Source organism: Colobus angolensis, unplaced genomic scaffold (genome assembly GCF_000951035.1).
Source record: "Colobus angolensis palliatus isolate OR3802 unplaced genomic scaffold, Cang.pa_1.0 Scaffold254, whole genome shotgun sequence".
NCBI classification, from domain to species: Eukaryota; Metazoa; Chordata; class Mammalia; order Primates; family Cercopithecidae; genus Colobus; species Colobus angolensis.
In genome coordinates this window covers 176,358-191,014 of record NW_012115755.1, presented here as the reverse complement: position 1 = coordinate 191,014, position 14,657 = coordinate 176,358, and the positions used below count along the sequence as shown (strand labels likewise).

The following is a 14,657-nucleotide window of genomic DNA, read 5'->3' as shown; positions in this document are numbered from 1 at the left end:
CTCCTAAGAGTGAAGGATTTAGATGGGGGAAGATGAGAATGCTGGAACCGTAATGACAGGTGGGGCCAGGGCTAGATTTGATTCTATGGCAGGCCAGAGTCATGAACCAGGAGCAGTTTTGCGGTATTAAAGTACCACTGGACTAGCCTCCATTTCCAACCTCAGTTTTTCCTGCCTGATTAGATTCCTTTGCCTTTTTAGACTTAAAATCTAAAAAGTTGAGACGTAAATCTGAAAGTTGTGACTTTTCTTGATCTCTGCTTCCAGACAAGATGGAACAACGGGGATGGGATTTGCCCTCCCACCAGAAACAACCAATAAAATGAACAAAATACATGAAACAATGTTTCTTCAGATACTGGACATCAGGAAACAAAAGACAGCAATCCCTGAAAGATGGGGAAAAATGAGGTGAGCCTTATTGTCACCCAGCTTGCTGCCTCCAAAGACGTTCCAAGCCATAGTGCAGGAAGGGGGACACAGGAGGAATCGGGCAGACTCCCTGAGTTGAGTGAACACAACTAAGGGTCCAGGGAGATCAAGACGACCAGAGGTCACAGAACAGAGTACTGCAAAGGAGAGACCTGCTGCGAAAGAGACAGAGAGAGAGAGAGAGAGAGAGAGAGAGAGAGAAGGAGAGAAAGGACTCCAGGGATCTTCAGAGAGTTCCCTTTGAGTGTTCAGCAGAGGACTAACCAGCACATGAATGTGCAGAAATATAAGCGTGGAAATTACAAGGAACAGTATCTCAGTGCCCGGCACTGACACAGGGCCATGAACAAGGTTTGCCACCACCAGCCAGATACACTGAAAAAGAATCTTGCTTCAGTCACACGAAATAAATAACCCCAGATTAAACTCTGCTCTGGTTCTACCTACTACCTCTTAAAAGCAATACCCGAATCCTTTTGTGGTTCATAAGCATAATGATTGGGTTTTCATGCTCATGTGTGAGATGCACTGCCTCAAGCCTTGTTACAGTGTCAGCACATTACTCATCTGATGTGAGGAAAGAAAGGAGCAAAAGAAAAAAGAGGGGAAAAAAAAGAAAAAGAAAAAAAGCAAGAACTGAAGGATTAAACTGTTTCCAAATAGAGCAAAACTCAAGACTATTTTTAAGAATATAAAAAGACTAGCACCAACTAGATAAAATTTACAATGTATGACATCCAAAAAAATGAGCAGGCATGAAAAGAATTAGACAAATATGACCCATGATGAAGAGAAAAATCAATTGAATGGATGCAGAGGTTAGAATTAGCAAAGAAGGACATTAAAATAGTTATTATAACCATATTTCACATATGCAGAAAGTTAAGTGGATAAACAGGAAATGTAAAAAAGACATAAAATGAACTTTCAGAGAAGAAAACTACGAAATGTGAGGTGAAAAATACACAGAATGAGGTCTGACAACGCGTTAGTCCTTGCAGAAGAAAAATGTTAGTTGACTCAAAGATATAACAATAGAAACTATCCAGAATGAAATATAGAGGGAAAAGCGAGTAAAGAGAAGAGAACCTGCATCAGTGAGTTGGAGGCCAACTGTAAGCAGTCCATGCATTTAAAGAACCCAAAGAAGAGAATGAAAGGGGAAAGATTAAAAAAAAAACAAAGAAACATTTAAGCCAGGTGCAGTGGCTCACGCCAGTAATCCCAACACTTTGGGAGGCCGAGGTGGGCAGATCACTTGAGGTGAGGAGTTTGAGACCGGCCTGGCCAACCTGCTGAAACCCCATCTTTACTAAAAATACAAAAATTAGCTGGGCGTGGTGGTGTGCACCTGTAATCCCAGCTACTCAGGAGGCTGGGGCAGAAGAATCACTTGAGCCTGGGAGGCCAACGTTGCAGTGAGCAGAGATTGTGCCACTGCACTCTAGCTTGAATGACAGAGTGAGACTCTGTCTCAAAAAAAAAAAAAAAGGAATAATGACCACAGTTTTCCAAATTGACAAAAACTGTAAGCCTATAGACTAGAAAAACATGTTAAAGATTTGAAGAAAACTACTCTTAGGTAGATCTTGATCAAATTGCTTAAAACCAGTGATAGGCCGGGTGCGGTGGTTCAAGCCTGTAATCCCAGCACTTTGGGAGGCCGAGACGGGCGGATCACGAGGTCAGGAGATCGACACCATCCTGGCTAACACGGTGAAATGCTGTCTCTACTAAAAATACAAAAAACTAGCCGGGCGAGGTGGTGGGCACCTGTAGTTCCAGCTACTCCAGAGGCTGAGGCAGGAGAATGGCGGGAACCCGGGAGGCGGAGCTTGCAGTGAGCTGAGATCCAGCCACTGCACTCCAGCCCAGGCGACAGAGCAAGACTCCGTCTCAAAAAAAAAAAAAAAAAAAAAACACAAAAAAACAAAAAAACAAAAAAAACAGTGATAAAGAAAAAACAATCTAATAGCCAGAGGAAAGAAAGACATGTTATGTAGAGAGGGACAAAGATAAGGTTGATAGCAGATATTTTGTTGGAAACAATATAAATAAGAAGATAGCAGATCAACATCTGAAACCATTAAAATGAAAAATCTGTCCATCTAGAATTCTATACCTAGCAAAAATATCTTTCAAGAATGAAAGCAAAATGGATACTTTTTAGAGATATAAAAGCTGAAGAAAATCAACCACCAGCAGCCCTGCACTTCAGGAAATGTTAAAGGTTGTCCTTCTAGGAGAAAGATGATCCCAGATGGCAATATGGATCTACATAAAAAGGAAGAACATCAGAAATGGCACATGGGAAACATACAGTATTTATTTCTTATTACTTAGAGTTCTTTAAAAGATAATTGTCCATTTAAGAAGACTTGGAAGAATACTATTGTAATGTTCTTAATGATACATGGAATGATATAATATCACTTGAATGCAGGCTTTGAAAAATATTACATATGTATGTTATAAAATATATATGTGTATATGTGTGTGTATGTGTGTGTATAAATATATATAGACAGAGAAATGATATAAACTCTAAAGCAACCATGAAAATAACAAAAAATTATAGAAAATTAACCAATAAAAAAGATAAAATGGAATTATAAAAACTACTCAGTTAAGCCTATAAAAGGCAGAAAAGAGGGGAAAAGGGAACAAAGAGCAGGTGCAACAATAGAAAACACATTATGCATGTTCCACTACCTATCAACCACTGAAGAAACTGATATATATTGATTTTGAAATTTTAAAGTGTTGATCTTTGAATTGTATAACTATAGGAGAGGAAAATACAACATGGGATTAGGAATTTCAGAGAAGTTACATTCATTGTCGGAAACAAGTATTCTAGTTACTTAGTCAGGGTCAGCCAAACTTTATCTCTTTTCGCTAACATCATAAGCTAATCACTTTGTGTATAAAGTCGGCTTTAACAATCCTGAAGACTCTTAAATATATCATTTGATATACTTGACAGTTCCATTGTTTTATTTATTCTTTTATGAGGTTAAGCTCCCCTTTGATAATGTGCCTTTTGTATTCACTGACTTTTATATACTCCAAATAAAGATTTGTTGAAAAGCATCATTTTGACCTCCCCCTCTTCTCTGTGCGTAAATCACACAGAGTAGAGCTTAAAAGACATACTAATTTGTTAAACAAAGGTGCTTTTGTGTTGGGTTTACATTCTCAGCATGATCTAATACCTGATTGCATTTATACTTGTGTTCTTGATGTTTGTGGGGGAGATTTTTTATAGAACAAAATGGAAGGCTTTGTTTCACCTTAGCTTCAAGTAAGAAAATAGGAAAAACTCCAAACCTCTAGCAAAACTGTAAGTTTCTCTGAAATTCACACTCTGTGCAAAGTGAAACACTGAAATTTAAGCTCCATTTTACTCTTTCCTGTTCTCTCAGCAATGATGTTCAAAAGCCAGTGACCTACGTCTGTTAGGAAGGCACCTCAGTTATAGAGTTATAGAATGATAGAGAAACTGGTCCAACACTCTGGTTTTCCTGGTGATCTGAAACAAAATCACCTCTTTGGTTATTCTCAGGTTCTCTCCTTTTCTTCCTGTTTAGCAGTTTTTGCTTTGCTGGCTGGGTTTCTGAGTCTTTTTTATATGTTATGATGTCTAGTCTGTTTTCTGCTGCTGTAACAGAATACCACCAACTGGGTAAACTATAAACAATGTAAGTTTATTTGGCTTATAGTTCCAGGAGGCTGGGAAGTCCCAGATCATGGGGTGGCATCATAACTTGGCAGAAGAAGGGAGTACACAAGAGGCAGGGAGGGAATGGAGGCTGAACTTATCCTTTTATCAGGAGCTGTCTCCAGCAGTAACTAACCCACTCCAGAGATAACGAGATAATGGCATTAGTCCGTTCAGGAGGGCAGAACAATTTGGCCTAATCACAGAGCAAGACTCTGCCTCTAAATAAATAAATAAATAAATCACGTCTGAAAGGCCCCAACTCTTAATCTTATCACAATGGCAATTGAATTTCAACATGAGTTTTGGCAGAGACATTCAAACCACAGCATATGGGTAGGGAGGAGATTTAATATCTAACCTTGAAAATGACAGAAATTTACTTGTGGTGGAGAAATATAGCTCTCAACCACTACCAAAATGCTGTGTGTTGATTTGATCACCAGGACTTGTCAGATAAATGGGTGAAGAGAAAAAGTTAAAGGTCAGTATGGGCTAGTTTGGAATACTTTAGGTGATTTTTCAAGCAAAACAAAAAAGTTTTTTTGAGCAGCTGGTGGGCTTGAGAGAAATGAGAATATGAAGTATGTCATGAATGTTTCTTTGAACAAAATTTTGATTAATATTTAAATGTCATGTCAAATATTTTTCCACTGTTAAACTGATGTTTTCTTGAGTGTGATACCACCTGAAGCCCAGGTGTTGTGATGTGTTTGTCATCCTTGTTTTAATTATAAGAGCGGTGGCATTGTCGTTGGTTCTGAGAAGACTCGGTAACTGGGGGCACTTCTGAAAGGTAGTCATTAGACAGAAATTTTACCCCTCAAATTGGCCTCATCCTCACCTCTGGTGTGTGCTACCTCGATTTTGGGGTGGCAGGGCAGTTAGTGTGTTCTTTCGAGGTTACTTCCTGAAGTACATTTTCTTGCCATATGGAATATTCCTACAGAGTCCTGCCTCCCCCAGTCCAATACTGCTGGCTCGTTATCCTGCAGATCAGGACCCCACCCTTTCCTGCTTTCCAAGGTTAATGCTGAATTTCCCCTACCTGTTTTATTTCTGGGTAGTTTCAGTGGAAAATTGCAGATGCCAGGGTAGAATGTCAGGAGTTAAATGCTCAGGCTTACATGATGGTCTCGAACCAGAAACATATCTTTAATTTGTGTTTATTAGTAAAAGGGAAAGAAAGAAAATGAAACAAAGTCAAGAAGTTTAGAGAATGACGGCCTTGGGGAAAGTGATCCGAAAGTGTTATGTTAAGCATGACTTTGGGCTCTACAGAAATGCGGTTCTTGGGGAATGTGTGTGGCAGCAACTGTGTCTCTGACCCCCAGTCTGTTGGACACTGTGTGTGAGGGCAAGGGCGTGGGTGGGAGGACAGAGCTGTGAGCACAGACACAGGAGGGTCTGTGCCAGCAATATGGTCGTTTCATCTAAAGCCAAGGTGCAAAAGGCCTGGCGTGGTGGCTGGCGCCTGTAATCCCAGTGCTTTGAGAGGCCAAGGTGGGTGGATCACCTGAGGTCAGGAGTTTAAGACCAGCCTGGTCAACATGGTGAAACCCCATCTCTACTAAAAATACAAAAAATTACCTGGGCATTGTGGCAGACACCTGTAATCCCAGCTACTTGGGCAGCTGAATCAGGAGAAGCGCTTGAACCCGGGAGGCGGAGGTTGCAGTGAGCTAAGACAGCACCATTACACTCCAGCCTGGGCGGCAGAGCAAGACTCTGCCTCTAAATAAATAAATAAATAGTTCCGGTGGCTGGCTTAATTGGGAGCTATGGCTAAACATCATTCTGATTTGATCTTTTGCCGCAAGCAGGCTGGTGTTGCCATCGGAAGACTGTGTGAAAAATGTGATGGCAAGTGTGTGATTTGTGATTCCTATGTGCGTCCCTGCACTCTGGTGCGCATATGTGATGAGTGTAACTATGGATCTTACCAGGGACGCTGTGTGATCTGTGGAGGCCCTGGGGTCTCTGATGCGTATTATTGTAAGGAGTGCACCATCCAGGAGAAGGACAGAGATGGCTGCCCAAAGAGTGTCAATCTGGGGAGCTCTAAAATAGACCTCTTCTATGAACGCAAAAAATACGGCTTCAAGAAGAGGTGATTGGTGGGTGGCCCCTTCCTCCCCCCAACATCAAGCTGCTGCAGCTGCCAGAAAACATGCCTACTACTACCAGCAGAAAGGGAGCAGAGACCATAGCATCACCAGGAGTGCCTGCTAGTGTACTGGCAGCTTGCCACCCCCTCCTCTCCCTTCACCCAGACATGTGGTAGGGATGGAAAAGGATTCTTCACAGAGCACTGTGGCACACCGTATCAGAGAAAAGTTGATAGATTAGTTAATGGTTTTTCTTGAATTCGAGAGGCAGAGATCTGTTCTCCATATTGATATGTTCTCCTTCAACCAAGATCTTCTAAAAAGAAATAATATTTTAGTTTTCTGCTTGAGGAGTTGACTGTGAAGCTACAGCCAGTGAAAACCACGTTCTTGCAGCAGCTCTGGTGGCAGCTCTCCTTGAGGAACCTTTGGTGTGTGGTGGGAAGCTATCAGAACAAGAAATGTAGGCATTTACTGTTTTTTTGGAGGGGGGGGCTCCACCATCTTGAAAGGCATTTATTCATTTAACACTTGTGCTGGTGTCATGTTATTTTCCTTTTGAGAAATTGGAAACTCTTTCTGTTGCTATTATGTTAATAAACTTGGTGTTTATTTTCTGATTAAAAAAAATAAATAAATAACCAAGATACAGTTTGTACTGGTGAACTAAATGGAATTATTACTTGGTTTAGGGTTCCCCCCCCCCCAGAGAAAATGTTTGCTTCTGATATGTTGCATGGCTCTTGTGGAGATTGGACTGTTGGTTTTTTTTTTTTTTTTTTTGAGACGGAGTCTCGCTCTGTCGCCCAGCCTGGAGTGCAGTGGCGCAATCTCGGCTCACTGCAAGCTCCGCCTCCCGGGTTCACACCATTCTCCTGCCTCAGCCTACCGAGTAGCTGGGACTGCAGGCACCTGCCACCACGCCCGGCTAATTTTTTGTATTTTTAGTACAGACGGGGTTTCACCGTGTTAGTCAGGATGGTCTCGATCTCCTGACCTCATGATCCGCCTGCCTCGGCCTCCCAAAGTGCTGGGATTACAGGCGTGAGCCACTGTGCCTGGCCTGGACTGTTGGTTTTTTAATGCGTCCCAAGGGTTCCTGCCCAGGGAGGGCTGACGGGCTCCTAGGTTTGGTGCCAAGCCCTCTGGAAACACCGTCTCAGTTAATACTTAGGGCAATCCTGTTAAGTCCTCGCCATTTCATAGAGGAAGAACCCGAGCTCAGAGAGGAGAGAGTGCACATTGCAGCTGACAGCGGCAGGGCAGGACCAGGCGGTCAGACAGTGTGACCTGGGGGCTCAATGCTTATTCTCCTCACATCTTTCGAGAAGGCACAGGAAGGCATCACAATGTCGCAATTTCTGCACAATTAGTGCAAAGTCTCACCTGTGAGCTTGCCTGGGGCAACCAGGAGAGGCTGGGGGCTCCTTCTCCACCAGGCCCTGCTGCCTCTATATGAGTCTTCCTTGTATTTTAGCCCTGTAGCTAAGTTTCCAGTTTGTGGGTTCCTATACCACATGTGCTGAGTTAAAAGAACAGGTGGGCATCGGCGCAGTTCCCGCGTTAGCTGCGTGACTTTGAGCAGGCCCCGCTACCTTTCTGAGCCGCATAGCCGCATTTCCACTTGGGCGAAGCGGGATGAGCCGGCCCTGGGGGAGGCGGGGGGAAGGATTATTTTAACTGGGGAGCAACGTAAAGAGTGCACCTGCAACACGGATGCTGCTGAGTCAATGCCCGCTCTGCCTTTCTCTTTGAGAGTAAGGCTTGCGTCTCGCCTGCTCTGGCGCCCCAGGTTTGAACGCAGTGGGCGCACAGGAGGAAACATTGGTTCACGAATACAATGCCAGCAAAGTAAAATTTTTCACCCATGTCCTTTTTTCGGAGTATTTCAAGCTGAGGAGCCCTGAGTGAAGAAGATTCCGCTTCCCTGAGTTCAGGTTCTGGCAGTGATGGACGGGGAAAAACGAGCCGCAGCGCGGGTCCCTGGCGGTCGCTGGAACGCTTGTGAGTGAGGTTGGTACCTGCGAGGGCACAGCGGGGCCTCGGGAAGTCGCAGCCGCCGGCAGAGGGCGCCCTGGGCACACGGAGCGCGCGGCGCTCGGGTTGGGGCGCTGGGTAGGTGCGGGGCACCGGCTGCAGTCCGGCGTTGACCGCAGCCGGGACGCGCCCGCCACCTGGGCGGAGAAGGAGTGTGTCCCCTCGTGGCGCAGCGGCGCGCGCTGGCCCGGATCGCCGCTGCGCCGCGCCCTCCCTGCGAGCGGTGAGTACAGGCGCCCATGGGCATCTCTCACCCTACTTAGGGGGCACTTGGAGACAACGCATGTCCGACATCGGCCGGCAGTTCTAGGAGTTGGTGTGCAGAGAATGGGGGGCTCCTGCTCGCTTATGGCTTTGGGTCGGGCTAGGGGTTGACCCCAAGAGGCGCTGGATGTCGGGGCCGAGCTTTGCTTTCAGGGGATTCAAGCTTACTTGAGGTTCTGATATCGGATTTGTCTCGCCGGCCCTGAGCGTGCTGCGCTGAGCTCCGGAGACTGGCGAGATAACCAGGGAGGGCAAACACTCACCCGGGCGTCCTCCGCCCACCTCGCCCGCAGAACCATCCAGGGGGACCACGTGCAGCTGTCGCCCGCAACTCGACTGTCAAGCGAGGACCGCCCCCAGGGCAGGGGAGGGGACGCGCGGGCGGGGTGGGCTGTGCCCCGCGGGAACCCCGCCGGCCCGTGCGCCTGCTGGTGCCAGCTCGGCTCGCTGCCTCGCATTGCCACAGGCTCCTGAGAGGTCGCGGGCAGTTCCTGCGGGGAGGCGCAGGGCCCTGCCCTGTAGGGCTGAAGGCCGCCCGAGGTTCACCAAGGCTCTGGGCTCCCGAAAGGAAGCCAAGAAAAGAAGCTGCCCAGGGGACCAGTCCTGGGAATGCTCTCTCCCAAGGAAGCTCCGAGCGCCCAGGAGCCCTTAGCCTGGGTACAGTGCTCCTTGAACAATCCCTAGCTGTTCAAGGCAGTGGGGCGGCGCCTCCTCTCTAGGTACCTGGCCTGGGATCCTTTCCCCAAACGCACCCCGGCGATTTTTGCGCACCGGGAGCCGAACCGCTGCGACTGGGCTCAGGAACGCTTCCTCAGCGTTTCAGAGCCGTTGCGCCTGGCGAAGTCCACATTCCAAGCTCCAGGGGCTTTGAGAGAGAAGACTCCAAGGCAAGGTAGGTGGCTGGGACGGGCTTGCCCTGGGGATTATTAGATTGGGCTTGACGTGAGTAAAGATGCGATCTGCTTAAGTCTTGGAGAAAGACCGTGTGTTTTCTCTTTGCTTTTTAAGGCGTTTGGAGAGCTGCTGAGGAGCCAGCGGCTTGGAGGAGCGAGAAGACATGTATTTTCAGCTGTGTCTCAGAAGGGGAGAATTTCCTGTCATCACCAGAGAAGCAACAGCCCCGAAATGTGATTGCAACTGACTAACAGAGCAGAGGCCCAGGAGTCATTGGATTGATGATTTAGAACATGCCAAAAAGCCAACGCTTTATTTGGGGGAATTCAGGGGCTTTCTGGTGCTCAGGACAGTGACCTGCAGCAAGGGAGTCAGAAGACAAATGTAGAAATCAAGAGTGACAGTCCTCAGGATTGACTTGGATTGCCACTCAAGCAGTCCTCTGATGGAATGTTGGTGAGGTCCTCTGCCAGGGAAGCAATAGGGCTGTGCAAGGGGCTGCCTGGTGGGGAGGACTCCTGGAAATCTGACTGACCCCTATTCCCTGCTTAGGAACTTGAGGGGTGTCAGAGCCCCTGATGTGCTTTCCCTTAGGAAGATGAGGACTCTGAACACCTCTGCCATGGACGGGACTGGGCTGGTGGTGGAGAGGGACTTCTCTGTTCGTATCCTCACTGCCTGTTTCCTGTCGCTTCTCATCCTGTCCACGCTCCTGGGGAACACGCTGGTCTGTGCTGCCGTTATCAGGTTCCGACACCTGCGGTCCAAGGTGACCAACTTCTTTGTCATCTCCTTGGCTGTGTCAGATCTCTTGGTGGCCGTCTTGGTCATGCCCTGGAAAGCAGTGGCTGAGATTGCTGGCTTCTGGCCCTTTGGGTCCTTCTGTAACATCTGGGTGGCCTTTGACATCATGTGCTCCACCGCGTCCATCCTCAACCTCTGTGTGATCAGCGTGGACAGGTACTGGGCTATCTCCAGCCCTTTCCGGTATGAGAGAAAGATGACCCCCAAGGCAGCCTTCATCCTGATCAGTGTGGCATGGACCTTGTCTGTACTCATCTCCTTCATCCCAGTGCAGCTCAGCTGGCACAAGGCAAAACCCACCAGCCCCTCTGATGGGAATGCCACTTCCCTGGCCGAGACCATAGACAACTGTGATTCCAGCCTCAGCAGGACATATGCCATCTCATCCTCTGTAATAAGTTTTTACATCCCTGTGGCCATCATGATTGTCACCTACACCAGGATCTACAGGATTGCTCAGAAACAAATACGGCGCATTGCGGCCTTGGAGAGGGCAGCAGTCCATGCCAAGAATTGCCAGACCACCACAGGTAATGGAAAGCCTATCGAATGTTCTCAACCGGAAAGTTCTTTTAAGATGTCCTTCAAAAGAGAAACTAAAGTCCTGAAGACGCTGTCGGTGATCATGGGCGTGTTTGTGTGCTGCTGGCTGCCTTTCTTCGTCTTGAACTGCATTTTGCCCTTCTGTGGGTCTGGGGAGACACAGCCTTTCTGCATTGATTCCATCACCTTTGACGTGTTTGTGTGGTTTGGGTGGGCGAATTCATCCTTGAACCCCATCATTTATGCCTTTAATGCTGATTTTCGGAAGGCATTTTCAACCCTCTTAGGATGCTACAGACTTTGCCCTGCGACAAATAATGCCATAGAGACGGTGAGTATCAATAACAACGGGGCCGCGATGTTTTCCAGCCATCACGAGCCACGAGGTTCTATCTCCAAGGAGTGCAATCTGGTTTACCTGATCCCACATGCTGTGGGCTCCTCTGAGGACCTGAAAAAGGAGGAGGCAGCTGGAATCTCCAGACCCTTGGAGAAGCTGTCCCCAGCCCTATCAGTCATATTGGACTATGACACTGACGTCTCTCTGGAGAAGATCCAACCCATCACACAAAACGGACAGCACCCAACTTGAACTCCCAGATGAATCCTGCCACACATGCTCATCCCAAAAGCTAGAGGAACTTGCTCTGGGGCTTGCTGTTAAGAAACTAAGGTATGGTGAGACTCTGAGGTGTCAGGAGAGCCCTCTGCTGCTTTCCAACACACAAGTAACTCTATTTGCAAATACATTCCAGTATATTTTCTGTGTTGTTCATAGTCAATCAAACGGGGACACTACAAACATGGGGAGCCACAAGGGACATGTCTTTGGCTTCAGAATTGTTTTTAGAAATTTATTCTTATCTTAGGACTTACAAAATAGGGCAAAGAATCAACAGTGAACAGCTTCACTTAAAATCAAATCTTTCTGGGAAGAAAATGAGACGGGTTGAGTTTGCTGTATACAAACAGGTGCTAACACTGTTCCAAGCAAAGTTTTCAGATTGTAAAGGTAGGTGCATGCCTTCAGACATTATTTCTAAAACATTAATTGAGCCTCACAGTAGGAATGAAAATTTTTTCCAGAATTGAGAGATGTTTTGTTGATATTGGTTCTATTTATTTATTGTATATATGGATATTTTTAATTTATTATATAATAAATCTATATTTATCACATTTAATAGGATAAATTAATGAGCTTTATCCAAGACCTTACAACCACATTTCTGGCCATTTAACTAGCACTTTATAAGCCAATGAAACAAACACACAGATTCTGTGACGTTCTAAATGTTCATGTAACTTCTAGAAACAGAGCAGAAACTGATAGATAAGAGAATAAAGTTGAAATGATTCCTTAAAATTCATGGATACAAATAAATGCAAGGTGAGAATTGACAAATGCTATAAATGCTTTTTTTTCTGAAAAGATTTTGAAAAATTTAAAAAAGTACAGCTACTACTGTGTTCAAAATGTTTTAAATGACAAAAGACTTTCCCAGGGGAATTTGCAATTCTGTAAATATCTTAAATAAAAGCCAGCTTCAGAGGAACCCAGCATTAAATTTATGATCTTCGTTGGTAATGAAAAGTATACGCTGCTTTGTATTTATGTAAAATAATTGGCCCTCTCCATCTTTTCTCATTTCACGTGTCAGGTAGTTTTTCTGAACCAGACAAATGGCTTTCCCGGAGAGAGATGCATAGCAAGGACAGTGGGTTATAGCAGTCCCACTAAGGGACCAGACTCAAACCCTGCAGTTTCAACTTACCAGGTCAAACCAAGCCACTCAGTGGGGCTACTTTTTGTAGTGCTTCCATCTGAATTTAGAGCTGAGTTTTAAAGAAGTCTTTAAATGTTAATGGTATACTGACCAACGAATAGTGCCTCATTGTCATCCTTGAGTCAGATACTTCTGTTGGTGGGAGAAACAGAAGAATCCTTCCCTTTGGGTGTATTGAGCCCCCTAAAGCCATCAGCATCTCTTTTGACAAATGCTAGTCCTTTCTCTGTGCTTTGGAATCAAGTTCCTGCATCATCACCTGGACTGTAAAAAGTATCATAAGCCTCCCTTGCCAGATGCCAACTCATGAGGCATTTCAACAGAGTTTCTTTGAAATGTTTACAAAGTATTCTTCTTGATAAGCAATGAACTTAACATTTAGATGCAATCCGTGGAAAGAAAAAACATCTGAAAAATATCTCCTGCATCAGGTCTGTGTTATTTATGTATTGTGAATGTTTTCTTAATTTTATTGGCTGTATGCTTTCTTACACATAATAAAAATATTTTGTGAACTCAAATCAACCCTGAATGAGCTGTGTTGCGTTTGCTAAACGTGTTTTTAAAACTAGAACATTTCAGATCTACAAGGAAGGAAACAGGCATTTTCAAGTATATATATATTTTTTCTTTAATGGGAGTTTCTTCTGTTACATATGGCACATGTTGCCTTTGAATATTTCTAGTGAAAATGTTTTCTGATTTGGGCTATATACTCTTTTGTCTTCTGTCTTAATAATTTTTTTGAAAAGAGGAATTACTTGAGGAATTATTTTACTTTTCATTTCACAGATTTTAAAGCTTTCTAAAATCTCTGCTTTTTCTTTCAAAAAGCCTATTTTAAAGAAAATAAAAATTTCAGAAAAGACCATGGCTTGCTGCTGGGTTGTTGTAGCCTCTCAGCTGATGGCAACCATTGTACACGTGATGGTTGTTTTAAAAGTAAAATATAACAATTTTTTTTTTCTGGACAGAATATACAGGTTGTGATGCTGAGCTCACCAAAATGTCTTATGAGGCACATCCATAGGTCCTGCCAAAGCTACTCAGTTAATATACTAAGCCATTTTTTTCCCCCTGTACTGAGGAAAGAGAACAGCTAAACGGCAGGTGATATAGATTTAAGGGTTAGGTTTGTAATTTGGAACATCACATAACAGATGGTGTCTTTTTAAATTCCGAATTTGCCTTCTCTGGGCTTTGGCATATAATGAACATATCTAGAATGAGCTCCCATAAAGCATGATGCCTTTTCTCTCTGTTTCATAACTTTATGGGTATCTTTATTCTTTGAAGCCTAATTTTGTTCTTAAATTGGAAGCTCAGCAGCACAAGCTACAATGCTCAGGCAGCATTGTCAAACCAATGCAACAGGAGCCTTTACAGTTGTATCTCCTCGGCAAAAGAGTGAAAATGAGTGATATGTCTAGAAATTATGTTCAATAATTATAACATTCAATACACCTTCAGTGAGACTATACTTTGGATTTCTGGCATATTGGATTGATAAAGGGCATCTTAGAAAATGTTACTTTTACTCAAAGAAGCTTTCAGAGAACTTGATTTAAAATTATAAAAGTGAAATTACAAGATGACATTCACTTCATTTTTAACTGTATTTGTGAGCCTTAATAATTCTAAATACATGTGAAACACTTCACTAAAATTAAGGCAGCCTGAAAGAGATGCTTTTTTTCCCTCTCCATCCAAGAAGGCATCTTTCCTAATCAACTAGATACACAGGTCTTATTGGTCACTGACACAGCAGGAAGTTTTGTGGAAGTGGGGACTGAGCACTGGGCTTCAATGCGTAGGGTAGGTTTCATTCAGGAAAGGTACTGGTTTCTCTTGGCATCTAAGCAAGTCATGCTTTCTGAGCCTCAGTTATCCTGAGCCATTAAATGGGAGGAGCAAAACCTCTGCATTAACTTTCTCAGTGAGGGTGTTGCCCACCAAAGCAAATTGATATGTAGTCTAACTTCAGTGACTTTCTGAACTCCCCACTCTCTGGGGACTCCACCACGATTTATCTCCAGGCCTGCACCAGCAGCATGTCAGCCACTCTCT

The 14,657-nt window shown here is 44.7% G+C and overlaps 1 protein-coding gene and 1 pseudogene across 3 annotated transcripts; both read left to right on the top strand.

The window, feature by feature from the left end:
- The first annotated feature begins 5,925 nt into the window (after positions 1-5,925).
- Positions 5,926-6,750, top strand: LOC105515096 (annotated as a pseudogene). Its single transcript, XR_001002264.1, has one exon. The product of XR_001002264.1 is annotated as a PHD finger-like domain-containing protein 5A pseudogene (transcript).
- Positions 6,751-8,374: 1,624 nt separating this feature from the next.
- DRD1 (dopamine receptor D1) lies at positions 8,375-12,477 on the top strand. Of its 2 annotated transcripts, XM_011946810.1 has the most exons (3): positions 8,375-8,521; positions 9,029-9,454; positions 9,571-12,471. In XM_011946810.1, exon 3 carries the CDS (start codon positions 10,055-10,057, stop codon positions 11,393-11,395), a length of 1,341 nt encoding a protein of 446 aa, XP_011802200.1. In that variant the 5' UTR covers positions 8,375-8,521; positions 9,029-9,454; positions 9,571-10,054; the 3' UTR covers positions 11,396-12,471. The 2 variants fall into 2 exon arrangements, with proteins under 2 accessions (XP_011802200.1, XP_011802199.1); XM_011946809.1 differs by lacking the exon at positions 8,375-8,521 and having other exon boundaries at positions 8,956-9,454; positions 9,571-12,477.
- The last annotated feature ends 2,180 nt before the right edge of the window (positions 12,478-14,657 follow it).